We start from the raw sequence: 16,099 nt of genomic DNA, 5'->3' as shown, positions 1-16,099 counted from the left end.
CGATGTTAAATACCTTTCCATGTTCTGGTTGGCTGTCTGTATGTTTTCTTTAGAGAAATATCTATTTAGATCATCTTCTCATTTTCTGATTGGGTTGTTTTATTGATATTAAACTTCATGAGCTGTTTGTAAATTTTGGAGACTAATCCTTTGTTAGTTGCATAGTTTGCAAATTTCTCCCATTCTGTGGGTTGTCTTTTAAAAAAAGATTTGGAAATCAAAAACAACTTGTCTCTTCAACTTTTCCTGTATATCTGGAGTTCCTCTGAGCCACAAAGGATCTGGTGAACTAATTTGAAATTTCTCAGATTATCTTGACCTAGACCTGCATATTGCAGTATGCCTTGTGTGTCCTCAGTCATATCTGACTCTTTGCAACCCCATGGACTGTAGCCAACCCCCTGCCTCGCCGCCCCCAGGCTCCTCTGTTCATGGGATTGTCCAGGCAGGAGTACTGGAGTGAGCTGCCATTTCCTCCTCCAGGGGATCTTCCCCACTCAGGGATCAAACCCATGTTTCTTGCATCTCCTGCATTGGCAAGTGAATTCTTAACTGCTGTGCCACCTGGGAAGTCCTGCAATATTCTCTCAAATCTGAGGGATTTTCTGGTGGCTTTGGACACACTCCTTCCACCTTATGAAAACTTCTTTGGCACTCCTTTTCAGAGCCCCACCAAGATTCCCTCTCTTTAATTCTTAGTTAAAGCTTTCTCTTCTAGGACATAGAATCTAGGTCATTTATGTCTTACACTGGATCTGTGGTGGGAATTTCATTCCCAGGCAGCAACATGCAGTGTCTCTGCCTCTTCTAGGCTTTTTCTAGCACCATCCTCCTCTCTTCTTTGGTCAACAGGGTAGTTAGTACACTTTGAACATCAGCCCAACTTGAGTTGTGGGTCGCAGAGATGGAGAAGAAGTTTTCTATACTTTAAGGTCATTCAATAACTTGGCATATTTTTCTAGTTGAACAAGTCTGATGTGAAAAACGAGAGTAAAAATACAGTGTTGGGGGTGAGGGTGTTGGTAATAGAGCATATCCACACAAATCTTGCTGCCTGATCTTGGGCATTTATTCTTACGGTGGCAATCTGTCTCAGCAGGAACTGTTCTGTCTGAACAAGAGTGGCTCCCTGGCCAGTGGGTACCCTGTCAGGTACAGGAGGGAAAGACTGTCCTTTTTTCCCACAAGTGGTTTCCTCCTCCTCCAGCTCCCACCAAAGCTGGTGGGGGTGTCTCAGTTGCTATCAAGTTCCCCAGGCCCTGCTTTTTCCCATTCTTCCCTCCATGTTTGCTAAGTCATGTCCAGCTCTTCTATGACACAATAGACTATATAGCCCACCAGGCTCCTCTGTCCATTGGATTTTCTAGGCAAGAAATACTGGAGTGGGTTGCCATTTCCTTTTCCAGGGGATCTTTCCCACCCAGGGATCAAACCCACATCTCTTGCATTGCAGGTGGATTCTTTACCACTGAGCCACCTGGGAAGCCATGGCAGTGCTGTAGGAACATTTTTTGTTCAATTGGTTCATCACTTAAATTCCTGAAAATTGGATACAACTTTAATATTTGCTTATTGGAGGGAATTTCTTTTGTATCATAATTCTGGGCATGTTACATTTTCTGAGGTCTCCCTTTGATACATCATAAAAGTTTATACATAAGGAACTTCACTCCATTTTTATCCTCTTTCACAAAACAAAACAGTTCTAGTAGAAGGTATTACAAGTTAGACATTAGGGGGCCATTGTTCTCCAGATCCTAAGGAGCACTGAGGAAAAGCAATGTTTGAAGAGAACATTAGTTTATTTCTTTTCATGGGTACATAACTAAAATTCCCAACTCTTCAAAATACACCCTGCTGCTGCTATGTTGCTTCAGTCGTGTCCGACTCTGTGCGACCCCATAGATGGCAGCCCACCAGGCTCCCCCATCCCTGGGATTCTCCAGGCAAGAACACTGGAGTGGGTTGCCATTTCCTTCTCCAATGCATGAAAGTGAAAAGTGAAAGCGAAGTTGCTCAGTTGTGTCTGACCCTCAGCGACCCCATGGACTGCAGTTTTCCAGGCTCCTCTGTCCGTGGGATTTTCCAGGCAGGAGTACTGGAGTGGGGTGCCATTGCCTTCTCCGAAAATACATGCTCAGTTCAGTTCAGTTCAGTTGCTCAGTCGTGTCCGACTCTTTGCAACCCCATGAATCTCAGCACTCCAGGCCTCCCTGTCCATCACCAACTCCCGGAGTTCACTCAGACTCACGTCCATCGAGTCAGTGATGCCATCCAGCCATCTCATCCTCTGTTGTCCCCTTCTCCTCCTGCCCCCAATCCCTCCCAGCATCAGAGTCTTTTCCAATGAGTCAACTCTTTGCATGAGGTGGCCAAAGTACTGGAGTTTCAGCTTTAGCATCATTCCTTCCAAAGAAATCCCAGGGCTGATTTCCTTCAGAATAGACTGGTTGGATCTCCTTGCAGTCCAAGGGACTCTCAAGAGTCTTCTCCAACACCACAGTTCAAAAGCATCAATTCTTTGGCGCTCAGCTTTCTTCACAGTCCAACTCTCGCATCCATACATGACCACTGGAAAAACCATAGCCTTGACTAGATGGACCCTAGACAGCTACAAAATGGGACAGAGCTCTGAGTTACCCAGTGTTAGCTGTTCACAGCTGGTGCTGTCAAATAGTAAGTCAGCAATTACAAGGAGGTCTCTCAGGGTTGATTCCATAGTGCAGTAGGGAATAATCCCACCCAAATCAATACCCCATCATAGACAGAGCTAAATGACTAAGAGAAAAAATATCACATGCAGAGCAAGTGCATATGAGCTCTGATACTTACCAGATGCATCTGAACAAGCAAGTGGCTAATTTCCTTGATCACAAGGTCAAAAGCAGCATCAGCCAATGATGTCAATGGCCCCAAGCACTTGGGATTGTTCATGAGACAAAGGTCCTTATGCATCTTCTGTACAGAACCTGAGAGCCGCCACTAGTCAGTGCCAATGTGGCATGGGCAAATGCCCACTCAGGATGGTAGTGCCTTTGTCATCACCAAAATGGTTGCCAAACCAGTTTCACTCACCTGACACACAGCAAAGCTAATCTACTGACACAGGGTTGTGATGAAGAAAATCACAGTGCTTATTTGTAGAGCACTGAGCAAGGAGAATAACCAGCTAATGCTCAAAGACCCCAATCTTTCCGATGGCTTTCAGGAAAGGGGTTTTAAAGACTGAAAGTAAAGGTAAAGGGTCTTAAGTTCATGATCAGCTTATGGGTTCTTCTGATTAGTTGGATCATAAGCAAAAAATATTCATGGTATTTTGGTCATCACTCTTCTTGCTTCAGATTGACTGGGTCTCTGTGACCCTGGTCAGCAGTTTCTATTTGGTGGGGTCCTGGTTTCTGTAAAAAATGACTCAAGTATGTGTATGTGTTAATTGCACAGTTGTGTCTGGCTCTTTGCCACCCCATGGACTGTAGCCCACCAGGCTCCTCTGTCCATGGAATTAGCCAGGCAGGAATACTTGAGTGGGTTGCCATTTCCTTCTCCAGGACTCAGATATATGTACCAGATTGTTAGCTATATCCTTTGGGGAGAAACTAGGAGTCTTGTGACTGTTTTATGGTTGAAGTGTTATTCAAACTATTACTTTTCTTGCTTGACTGTGCTTTATTTCTGTATTTCCTCACTTCTCTAATAACTAGTCAAGTTTGCTCTTTGGAATTCAGAGGGTCTAGGAAACTAATTGGGCTTCTCAGATGGTGCTAATGGTACAGAATCTGCCTGCCAATGCAGAAGATTTAAGAGATGAGGGTTCAATCCCTGGGTGGGGAAGATCCCCTGTAAGAGGCAACCTGCTCCAGTATCCTTGCCTGGAGAATCCCATGGACGGAGGAGCCTGGCAGGCTACCGTCCATAGGGTTGCAAAAGAGTTGAATACAACTGAGCGACTAACACACAGACTAAAGGTTTTTTTTTTTTTTTTTTTTTTTTTTTTTAATAAAAACAAGCAGGGAACACAGACAAGCTTGTATGTGGAAAGTCCCCACAAGGTCCTGGTTGACTTCAAATTTGTGCCTTGATTAATCTGAGTAATCATTGTCCCTTGCATTTCCTGGTCATTTCATTATACTCTTTGCCTTCCAACAATTTAAATTTTTCAAACTGGGGTAAATTTGCTTGGGGCCCTTTAATGTTAGGGGAAAAATAGAGGAGAGGGTTCCATTGGTCTATTCCAATTTCTGATAGTGCTGCATCAGCACCTTTGTGTTTTTTTTTTTGTGTGTGTGTGTTTTGTTTTATTTATTTATTTTTTTAATTTAAATTTATTTATTTTAATTGGAGGCTAATTACTTTTATAGCACCTTTGTTTTAACTCCATCATTGCCCACTTTATTCTGTTTCTCAACCATGTAAACTGTCACTCTGTAAGAGTTCCTTGACACTCTCTTTTGTTTTTCCCCATTTTCTAAATTACTTTAATGTTTTGGTATCAATCAAAACCCATACAGGGGAGCTGAGAGAAGAAACCTGATAAGGTTTCTCAAACCATTAATTTTGTAGTAGTAAAGTTACACAAGGGACTTCCCTGGTAGCTCAGCATTGAAGAATCCACCTGCAATGCAAGGGAAGCAGGAGATGCGGGTTCGATTTCTGGGTCAGGAAAATCGCCTGGAGGGAGAGTATGGCAACCCACTCCAGTATTCTTGCCTGAAGAAATCCCACGGACAGAGGAACCTGGTGGGCTGCAGTCCATAGGGTCTCTCAGAGTCAGACACGAATGAAATGACTTAGCGTGCATGTTATCAACACAAACATGTGCTTCCACTCTGTAGCACTCATATCCAAAGACACATACCCCAAACTGGTTATTCTCACAATGCATTTTAGTAAAGATTCTCTAGTAAGCTGGTACTGATCCACAAAGTAACAGTTCTTTGACACTATACCTCTGTTTCAGTAGTTCCTTTGTTCCGTTGTTGTTCAATCACTTAGTTGCATCCTAGTCTTTGTGATCCCATGGATTGATTGTAGCATGCCAGACTCCTCTGTCCTCCACTATCTTCTGGAGTTTGCTCTAATTCATGTCCATTGAGCTGGTGGTGCACCTCATCCTCTGCCACCCCCTTCTCCTCCTGCCTTCAATCTTTCTCAGCATCAGGGTCTTTTCCAATAAGTTTATTCTTTGCCTCAGGTGGCCAAAGTATTGGAGCTTCAGCACCAGTCCTTCCAATGAATATTCAGGGTTGATTTCCTTAAGGATTCACTGGTAGGATCTCCTTGCAATCCAAGGGACTCTCAAGAGTCTTCTCTAGCACCACAATTCAAAAGCTTTGATTCTTTGGCCCTTCCCCTAAATTGATTAGCATCATGGGGTGCTTTTAGCTGGTATTATTTCTAACTACCTCCTTCCACTATTCATTCCATATTAACTGCCTTCAGCATGCACCTCAGCTTTTCATGGTTCTTTACTTAGTAGAATAATCAAACTTTATTACTGTAGAATATGGTCCATTAGTAGTCCTGCCTGAATTGAGTTATTACTGTTTTCTATTGGGGGGCTTCCCCAGTGGTTCAGTGATAAAGAATCTGCCTGTAATGCAGGAGCCGCAGGAGACATGGGTTTGATCCCTGGGTTGGGAAGATTCCCCTGGAGGGGAGGGCATGGCTACACACTCCAGTATTCTTGCCTGGAGAATTCCATGGACAGAGGAGCCTGGGTGCCTACCGTCCATGGGTTGCAAAGAGTTGGACATGACTGAAGCTATTTGGCAAGTTTTCCCTTGACCTTAATCACAGGGCATGGTAATACCAAGAGATACCCTAAGGAATCTCCTGCATATCCAGAATAAATTCTTCCTTACTTGCATTGTAGAGTAATAGACCATTTACACCTTGATAGTAATGATCAATCACCCCAGTTCACACAGTAATTCCCTACTTTGCCTTCTGATTCAGATGTGGGCTCAAAGTGACCAGGTAGTGGTCTTAACTTTCAGTTCAATGGAATCATTGTGTGTCCTAGTAGAAGCATCATTTCCTAAGACTTCTAGGTCAAGGCCAAGACTATGGAAAGAGCAAACATTTTGCTCATAGTTCACTAGGGGAAATAGTGTCACTCCCACTTTGCCCCTTGATTCCTAGACCTGTGAATCCTGACTATGGGGAAAAAAGTAGTATTAATACTATATATCAGATGCTGACTCAGAGCATATAGAGCCTTTTGGAGAACCTTCTGAAGCCCTGCAAGGTATTGCTACCTAGTTGGTACTGTATCTATCTTCAAAAGGCCATGCCACTGTCCTATAAATTTAGCTGCTTCAGGGTGAAGGGAAACATGATTAACATTAGTGAATTCCATGAACATGGGACCATTAATGTCATCTATGAACTGAATTCTTACCAGAAGCAATGCAATATCATAATGGTGGATAAGGCATTCTATAAATCCATAGATAAGTTCAGAAGAGGGCTTCTCTGATAGCTCAGCTGCTAAAGAATCTGTCTGCAATGCTGGAGACCTGGGTTTGATCCCTAGGTTGGGAAGATCCCCTGGAGAAGGGAATGGCTACCCACTCCAGTATTCTGGCCTGAAGAATTCCATGGAGAGAGGACCTTGGCAGGCTGCAGTCCATGGGGTCGCAAAGAGTTGAACATGAATGAGCAACTTTCACACAAGTTTGGAGGAAGCATTGCATACAGAGAAGGAAAAACCATATCCTGAATGTCTATTCAATAACAAAACACTGGCTCCCCACTTGCATGATGGAAGCAGTCTAGTGTAATCAAACTGTGACAGGGTAGCTGACTCAGATCCTTGAGACCATCATTCTTCATGTGTGCCTACGATGCAAGCTGCGACATGACATGGGCCTGGAAATGCTTTTTCAGAGACTATCAGGTTTCTTAGCTTTTAGAATTGAAGAAACTTATTACTGAAGAAAAAGATCACAATAAAAAAGAACATGGTTGTATAAGAGACCTTCATGAAAACTGGGTATGAGATTCTTTTACAAAGAACTGACTGAAGGAGTGTTCAATTATAAGAAACCAAAGCAGAAAGATAAATAGAAGTGGTATCAATTTTAGGATATAATAGAAGAAAAAATAATGCATTTTCTTTTCTTTAAATATTTGGTCTTGAACTGTTATGAGATGGAATGCAACAAGAGCTCACAACTCCATCAGTCAGTTTTCCCTGGGTTATGTGATGAAACAACTCCCAAATCTAAGTGGTTTACTAAAAAACAAACAAACAAAACAACAAAATCATGTTTGCTCATGTTATAGGAACACTATGGGTCAGCTGTGGCTGTATTCCAGTCTGTGAGTCAGATTCACATCTGCTTCATATATATTTTCCATCTTGGTCTAGGGTGAAAAAAAAAAAGCTCTGGGAGCATGATCATTCTTATAAGCAGAGGAGAAAAGTGAGAATGACTGAGCCAAGCTACAGACACATTTTAACATCTTTTATTATTGTGGCACATTTCAAGACCACTAAATTCCACAGGCCATATCAAAGATTTAACATTCTGGAGTGAGAAAAATCCCTCCCATGGTAGAGGGACAAGAGAATAAATATCTGAACAATAATTCAACCTACCACAATTACATACTGTAACTTGTTTCTCTAGCTTCAGAAGTCTTAACTTCATGATGGAATGATGTTAATTACTGTTTCTACATTTCATAGCCTAAAGATGGTATTCAACTCTCATTCAATAAATATTACAATTAGTGGTTTTGGAGACAAAAGACATATACATGTGAAGAGTTAGTTACAGGATGATATGTTTGTATAAATGGATGTCAGGAGAAAACACCTGATAAGTGTTCAGTAAAAAGTTGGCCATTAGTATGAGTCTGAAAGGAATTCGGAAACTGACTCAATGGGAGGAATAAGACTCATTAGACATGAGCTGTTCAACTGTAGAGCTAATAACATTGAGTGGTAGTTGGCTAAAGAGTGGTAGAGGCTAAAGTCCACTTATCAGAAAGGATTTGGAGGCAATTTCAGTAGTACTAGTTGCGGTATTGGCATATGGGTCTTAAAATTTGTGCTTCAATTCCTCAGTCTAGATGAAGAACTGACCAAAATCTCAGCTTCTTGTACCAATCTCAGCCAGTATTTCTACTGTCTTTCACCTAGATGACAGAAATGCTTTGGAAGGGTCTTTATGTTGTCCTTACGCATGTGATGAGCCTACAAGAATAGATCAGACCTCTGCTATGAAACTATAGGAACATACCTGGTTTGATCTGACTGGATTTGTGAGGAATGGGACTTACACTGGAGGACTGCCAAACTCAAATTTTCCTATTGAGGTTTTTCCTCTCCATCTCAGTTCAGTATCCACTGGACTGATGGGTTCAGGACTAGTGCTTAAGAAAAAAAAGTTTATATCTATACATTCTTCCTCCAGAATAGACTCAGCACATGATCACGAATCTGCTTGGTCTTGACACCATAGATGATGGGGTTGACCATGGGTGGGAAAAGAAGATAAAAGATAGCAAGCAGTATGTGGACATGCGGGGCAGCCCGCCGAGCCACACGGTGCATCACTGAGGAGATGACCACAGGTGTGTAGGTGGACAAGATAGCACCTATGTGGGACACACAGGTCCCAAAGGCCTTGTAGCGGGCCTCATGAGAGGCAAGCTGTAGAACCGCCTGGAGGATGAAGATATAAGACAGAATAACAAAGAGCAGGTCCAACACTACTATGAACATGGCCACAGCAAGGCCATAGATGTTGTTGAAGCGAGTGTCCCCGCAGGCCAGCCTTACCACGGCCATGTGCTCACAGTAGCAGTGGGCAATCACTGGACCTCGGCAGTAGTGGAAGCGTCTGATCAGAAAGGGAAGTGGAGTCATTAGTGTCACAGCCCGAGTCACAGCAGCCAAGCCGATCTTGGTGATAAGTGGTCCGGTGAGGATGGTGCTGTAGTGCAGTGGCTTGCAGATGGCCACATAGCGGTCAAAGGCCATGGCCAGCAGCACTGCAGACTCCATGATGGAGAAGGAGTGGAGAAAGAACATCTGGACCAGACAGGCATAGAAGTTGATTTCTCGATCTCTAAACCAAAAAATAGCCAGCATTTTGGGAAGTGTTGTAGAAGAGAGGACAAGATCAATGATCGCTAGCATGGCCAAAAAGAGGTACATGGGCTCATGGAGGGCTGCATCACCTCGAATAATGAAGAGAAGGGTGCAGTTGCCTAGAAGAGCCAAAGTATAGGCAAGACAGAAGGGAATGGAGATCCAGACATGCAGGTGCTCCAAACCTGGAATTCCTACCAACAAGAAGGCAGCTGGATGGGTTGAGGTAATATTAGAGGCTGCCATGGTTCCTGGAAATTCTCCTTCATCAGTTTTTACAAGGTAACTTCTCCTATGTAAAACTTCCTGGGAGCATTAGCCCTTATTTCCATTGCTGGACCTTGAACAAAATCAGGTATTAGTCCTCATAGACATGGAGAAGTATAACCCACATTTCTACCCTCAAGGAGCTCAATCTCATTTAGTAGATAGAACATTACACATCATTAAAATGGATATCACAAGACATTTTCATAAAAGAACAGAGAAAAGCTAGTGTTTTCTGTGTTCATGGTGATGTCAAATACCCTGATAAAAAGAAGTAAAAATACATTTAAGCCAATTCATTTTCTTTAAAATAAACCTTGGTACCTTTTCTGCATAATTAAGCTAAACTCACAATCATAAAAGCCAATTTTCTGTTCATAAATCTCAGACTTAGGTGTCTGGGTAAATAAAATAATGCATACAATTTCCAATGCTCCTACTAATCACACAACTTGTATATTTTCTCTAGTACTGCTACATCTGATGTGGTTGCCACTAGCCAGACACGGCTATTTCAATTTGTAAAAATTAAAACTCAATCGATGGACATGAGTTTGAGCAAGCTCCCAGAGTTGGTGATGGACAGGGAAGCCCGCTGTGCTGCAGTTCATGGGTCGCAAAGAGTTGGACACGACTGAATGACTGAACTGAAAACTCAGTGTTTTAATGTGATTGACGTATTAACTGCTCAGTAGGAGAAGGCAATGGCAACCCACTCCAGTATTATTGCCTGGAGAATCCCATGGATGGAGAAGCCTGGTAGGCTGTGGTCCATGGGGTCGTGAAGAGTCTGACACGACTGAGCAACTTCGCTTTCACTTTTCACTTTCACGCATTGGAGAAGGAAATGGCAACCCACTCCAGTGTTCTTGCCTGGAGAATCCCAGGGACGGTGGAGCCTGGTGGGCTGCCATCTATGGGGTCGCAGAAAGTCGGACGCGACTGAAGCGACTTAGCAGCAGCAGCAGCAGCATATATAACTAGTGGTTACCATATTGGACCATTCAGATACAGAATATTTCCATCACTGCAGAAAATTCTCCTGGAAACAGCTGCTCTAGAATGTATCTCCCAGGTCCCTTCCATATGCACAAATCTCTGTAATACAGCCCTGCCTCTAGCTTATTGGAAAAAAAAAAAAAATGAGCCACTTCTTTCTGTTCTCCTTCACTTAAATTCATATCAACCTCCATATTCATGTGGCTCTCCCTCTACCCATTTTCCAGCTCCTTCTGTTCATCACAGGAGAATTCTTTCTTTTTTCTTTTTAATGTTTTTTCATCACAGGAGAATTCTTATCTTCAAGACTGATATCTGATTTCCATTAAAAAAAATAAAAGCACTTTATTCTTAACAATATCTAACCTTTCCTTCTTTCTCTCTCTTTTTTTTTTAAATCCTTAAATATTGGAGTGGTTCAGTTTCAACACAGATACTCTTTTCTAGGTCCAGTTAATAAGTTTATGAGCATTAATAAGATAATAGATTTAAAACATTAACGTAATACTGGACAAAGTAAGTACTGAAAGAACTTGCTCTCTTTTAATATTAGAAAATTAAATTTTTAGAAACTTCATCTCTCAGATACCATAGTAGTGTTAGATAGCTGAGTTCTAGCTTTCTCCAATTCCAATGTCCTAAATAACTAGACTTTATTGCTTCCATTAAAACACCTTAGATGCAAAAAATTCAGCATATCCAAGTTGAAAATAAGCTAGTTTCTTTCCATGTGGTATGAAAAAATTTAGAATCTGAAGATATTGAATTAAATCATGACTGCTACTTACACTAGCTGCGTGGCCTTGCACTGATCACTTATCTCCAGGTCTGTTTTCCTTCTCTGTAACTGGGGAATTGCTATGCTCCACCTCACTAGAGCTTGTTGTGAGGGTAGGTGGGATTATACATAAAATCCTTTAGTGTTTGCAGCATCTTATTTGCCATTTATCTTTCCTCCTCCATAGAACTACAGTTTTCTGTTAAAAAATTGTTAACATTCTCCCTTCCATGATTTTATATTCTCCTATAAACTCAGATCTCTGCTTCTCATCACAGGAAATATCTAGAAATGCTTCAGTCTCAACTGTTTGAAATAGCATTTGGTAATAAACCATTTCATTCCCATTCTGTCCCTGAAACTGCTCCCAGTCACCACCAATGGCCACTAGGCAGATGGTGCTCTTGTAACTTAACTTGCTTTCATGCAACTCAGCCTCTCAGCAAGTTTTATCTGAATTACCTTTCTCCTTTTTAAAATCCTCTCTTCTCTTGAGTACAATGATACTACCATTTCCTACCTTCCTAGCTTCTCATTCAGTCCCCTGTTTCTGCCTTACTTCTAAATGTTAAATTCTTTAAGGGCTCAATATTGAACTGTGGTCAATTTTATATTCATAGAACATTCAGTAAATATATTCAGTAAACTTCCAGAACAATATTTTTACTGAATAAGTTATAGATAAATCCAAGAACAAAACAGACTGATAACCATTGGTAGGACAAATTTTCTAAAGGTTTGAGTAGGATAATAAAAGAACATAATAATCAAATCACAGAGTGACTGAGGGTATCACTATTGTGAAAGAAACAGGGTGATGAGGTTAGTAAATCCTGAAGTTGGAGGAGAGGGGAGGTAAGCAATTTTAAATAGAAGAGAAAGGAATTTATGCAGAAACTGAGGTGAGGAGATAAATGAGATTGGTTTCTGGCTTCTTTAAAAGAAACTGGGATTCCATCAAGATGGTTTATGTAGAGAAAATACTAGAAAAGAGTAAAACTGAAAAGCTGAGAAGCGTATCCAAAAATGCAGCACTGAGCTGGATAATGCTGTGACCAAGTGTGTCCAACCCCACATGAAAAATCATGTAGAAGGCACCTCTGGATCATCTACCTGACACAAAAGATGAGTATATTTATCCACTGGCTTCCACCCTACCACCAGGTCTGGTTTCCACCCCACCACCAGGTCAAGGGTTGACCCAAATGGTGTTGATTTCTTCACACTCCCAGGTTCACACAGGTTCAAGAATAGCTTGAGAAGTGTCCTTCAGGTGCCCCATGCAGTGGACCAGAGAAACCCAGGGGCAGGGTGCAGCTGAGTAAAGTGCACTCAGGCCATACCTGCAGTCAAGGAATTGCCCCAGCAATGGCTAAAACAAAAAGTTGGATGAGAAGAAGTGGGACAGGCATCACAAGATGGAGAATATAGGGAACTAACCCTTGTGCTAAGAACTCTAAGTGAAGGAAACAGTCAGAACAAATGCCCTAAGGCAGAATATGGCTAAAGACCAAGGATCAGCTGAAGGCCAGTGTGGTTAGATGATGTGAATGTGAGAGAGATCCATACAGGACACATATGTAGAGCCAGATCACACAGGGCCCTGCAGACCTTTGCAGAACTTTGCAAATGCTTATTTCTCTCATTGTCACTTTTTTTGAGAAGTGATGTATTAAAAAAAAATATTTTTAAAGTTTTCTGCAGCTTCTGTAATAAGGGTAGCATGAATGAGCAAGGGTAAAAACAGAAGAAAAAAAGACTCTGGTGTCTATAATCAGGGAAGGAAAATGTTGGCTAAGAAACAAAAGTGACAGCATATATGCTAAGAAGCAATGGGATTTAAAAAAAATAGATTAAATACATGTCATGAGAAAAAAGGAGTCAAAGATGACATCAAGATATTTGGCTTGAACAACTGGAAAAAGAAGCTGCTCTCAACTGAGATGGAGAAGGCTATGCAGGGGGAGAAAAGCTGAGAAATGTTTTAGAAGGTAAGTAGAAATCTAAATAAACCTGTTGATATATTTAGATATGAGTCTAGAGTTTAAGACAGATTTTGGCTGCTGATATAAACTTATCACTGTAAATAGATAATATCTATGAAGCTGAGATCATCAAAGCACTAAGTATTCATAAAGAGTGGAGAACCAAGAACTGAAATCTCTATAATAGAACTTCTATTACATATGACAGATATCTAAGGAACCCCTCACTAGCCTTGGCTGGATGCAGCAGCATAACATCCTCTTCTCATTGGAAAGCATTTTTGCATATCTTAATATTCCCACGTGTCTGCTGGAACAAGCACTTAGCTTTGTAGGAGACAAAATTATGACAGCAGGAATTTTTGTTCACAGGTTTATCTTCAGTGCCAATAAAAGTACCACGTACCTAGCAAGCACTCTCTAAATGATTGTTAACAATCTCACACCTATTGCAACTTTACCCTCAGTAAATATAGATTTCCCCACAAAACCAAATACATCGACTTTACATCTGAGTCTCTACATTTTCCTGGCTTATTCTGTACACTTTCTGAACATAACTGATCACTTTGTGGCTTGTCCACCCTTTCTCAAAGAAAAATGCACCTGAGAAATCCCATTTATTTATCCAAACGCAGATTTACAACAGTATCTGAATTTTATTTCTGCTGAAGCTCATCAAGAATATGCCCTTCTCAGAATCAGAATCTGAGTGGGAAAGAGTGGAGACAAGCTTCTTTCCCTAATACTCAGGATGTAGGAACCTGCTTGTAGTTAACGTTTTTTTTCCAGGGTATACAGTTTCAAGAGCCAAAGTGTCGTCACTGGACAACAGAACTTGTCTTATTTGTTTTCCCAAAAGTACTTAAATGGTTTTTCATAAACAGAAAGTACTAGTTGACACATGCATCTGTTAGGTAGTTAGAATAGGAAAGAGGAGTCCAGAATAGCGGTGGCTAAAAGACAAGGAAGGGAAAAGCCCATGAAAATAGAACAAAGGAAGGTTCGAGGACCAGAGTGAGGAACCTTAGGTAGAACAAACAGCACTCCTGGCTAGCCCAATTTACATATAAGAGGCCCAGGGGGAGGAGAAAAAAACATATAAAAAGAGGAGCCAAAGGGCTGGGGCTCTCTGGCTCACTCTCACTCTCTCTGGGATGCTCTCTTTCTCTCTCTTCTTTTCAAGTCTTTTGTGTTGGCATGCCCTCACACTTCAAGGATATATTTTCCTTTATTTTCTAAATAAAACTGAGCTGTAACACGGAGCTGTAACAGTGGTCCATCCCAGAGCTGTAACACTGGTCTGTCTGAGAGCAGCAACGCTGGTCTGTTGCTTCAAATTTTTGTTGTGATGAGACAGAACCGAGGAAATTACACACTCCCCCTACACATCTACTTTGTAGTCTATATCTATATTGTAAAAAGATATCATACTGATGGATTTTAAGATTAAGACCCAGAGATAAAAAAAAAAAAAAAAAAAATAAGACCCAGAGATAAGAACACAGTCACTCACCTAAGGTCCTTTAAGGATGTGGCTTGTGGGAGAAGAACCTATTAGAAATGTATTTCTTATTTCTACCTGTATCTTTTTTAGTTCAGGCCACATTTTCTCTCTCCTAATTCATGCAGAAGCCTCCTAATTGGGCCTGGGTATGGGAAGTAACTGACTGTGCCCCCATCCTTCCCCACTCACCACACCTATGTTCCCTCTTTCCTGTTTTCTGCAGTTCTAGCCCTGCCCACAGCCCTTAGTCTGAAGTAGAATTCTTGGCTCTGTCCTTTAACTTCATGCAGTCCCAGTGGGAGAAATCTGAGAAGGTGAGAGCTTAGAAAGGAGCAGCTGGCTTTACCCTGACAAACCTCTAATCTTCTCCCGAAACGATATGGAAGCAGACACTGCTGCACTTGGTAAAGGCCCTCAGGGGTTTATTGAAGCCTCTTAATCTCTCCTCTGAGGGTTGACACTATGGGGCTCCCCTGACCCAGGGCTCTACTCCATCCCTGGGGTTTCCAATAGCCCATGTCCTGTCTATATTTAGTGGTGCCAATTCACATATCCCAAAGGTCATTGCTTGCTCTCCAGAGGCTGAGAGCACTTGGTCTTCTACATGCCTCCCCTTATCCCTACCCTACCTTACCCATGTCTAAGAAAGAGAGCTCCATTAGAACATATAAACTGCAACTAAGTCCTACTTGATAGGAGTTCTGGCTGAATCAGGTCAAGGCCAAAATCATCTCTTGGGTATTTGCTTTGCGTATATGTTACATATTGGCATTGATTTTCAGCTTATAAATTTGGAATTGCAATTTCTCTGACCTTATTCTGTTGATCTAAAATGGAGATCATATTCTTAATTTATCCTAATTTACCTGGATGATATAATTATATATTTGAGAAGTCCTATTGTAAGTATTATCAATAAGTAATTACCAACATCTATTGAAAATGGTTGATCTTTCTATCTACAACTGACTTTGATATTTGCTATTTTGCAAAGTCCTGAGTTGGAAGCCTGTTTTTACCAGGATTCCCCATGAACATTACCTGTCATAATTCCCCATAATACTTTAAAAAAGTAACTTAGAGCTATATATCTCAATGTACCCACCCTCTTCCTATAGAGCTATCCTGGACCTAACTTATCTCTCATCATTGTTAGCCTTCAGGGTAGTCTATTCAGTGACCCCAAAACCCCCACAACCTCCAGCTCCAAAGATATGTCTGTTATCCTGAGATGTTAAAGTGGAATTCCTACATAATACCTTTATATTCGGAGTCTAAATTAACCAAGTATAGATAGTCCAAAAGGTGGCATAAGGAGCAAAGCAAGCAAGACAGAAAAATAAGCCTTTGTGTTGAGAGACGGAGAAGGCAATGGAAACCCACACCAGTACTCTTGCCTGGAAAATCCCATGGACAGAGGAGCCTGGTGGGCTGCAGTCCATGGGGTCACTAAGAGTTGG

At 41.5% G+C, this 16,099-nt stretch overlaps 1 protein-coding gene and 1 long non-coding RNA gene across 2 annotated transcripts in view; both read right to left on the bottom strand.

Moving 5' to 3' along the window:
- The window catches only part of LOC147358157 (uncharacterized), a 115,913-nt gene that overhangs the window by 37,261 nt on the left and 62,553 nt on the right, over nucleotides 1-16,099 (bottom strand). The window lies entirely within an intron of this gene.
- Nucleotides 8,178-9,349, bottom strand: LOC147358160 (olfactory receptor 52K1). The gene has a single exon (XM_086340467.1). The coding sequence runs from the start codon at nucleotides 9,347-9,349 to the stop codon at nucleotides 8,405-8,407; it is 945 nt and encodes a 314-aa protein (XP_086196593.1). The 3' UTR covers nucleotides 8,178-8,404.

The sequence above is a fragment of the Bos grunniens genome, chromosome 15 (genome assembly GCF_055505025.1).
Source record: "Bos grunniens cultivar Pamir isolate PY7600 chromosome 15, Bosgru_T2T1.0, whole genome shotgun sequence".
Lineage (NCBI taxonomy): Eukaryota > Metazoa > Chordata > Mammalia > Artiodactyla > Bovidae > Bos > Bos grunniens.
Note: the sequence above shows the minus strand (reverse complement) of the source record. Positions and strands in the feature narration are given on the sequence as shown.

Bases quoted from the DNA above. Each gene is read 5' to 3' on its own strand.
- LOC147358160 (XM_086340467.1), bottom strand. From the start codon at position 9,349: ATGGCAGCCTCTAATATTACCTCAACCCATCCAGCTGCCTTCTTGTTG.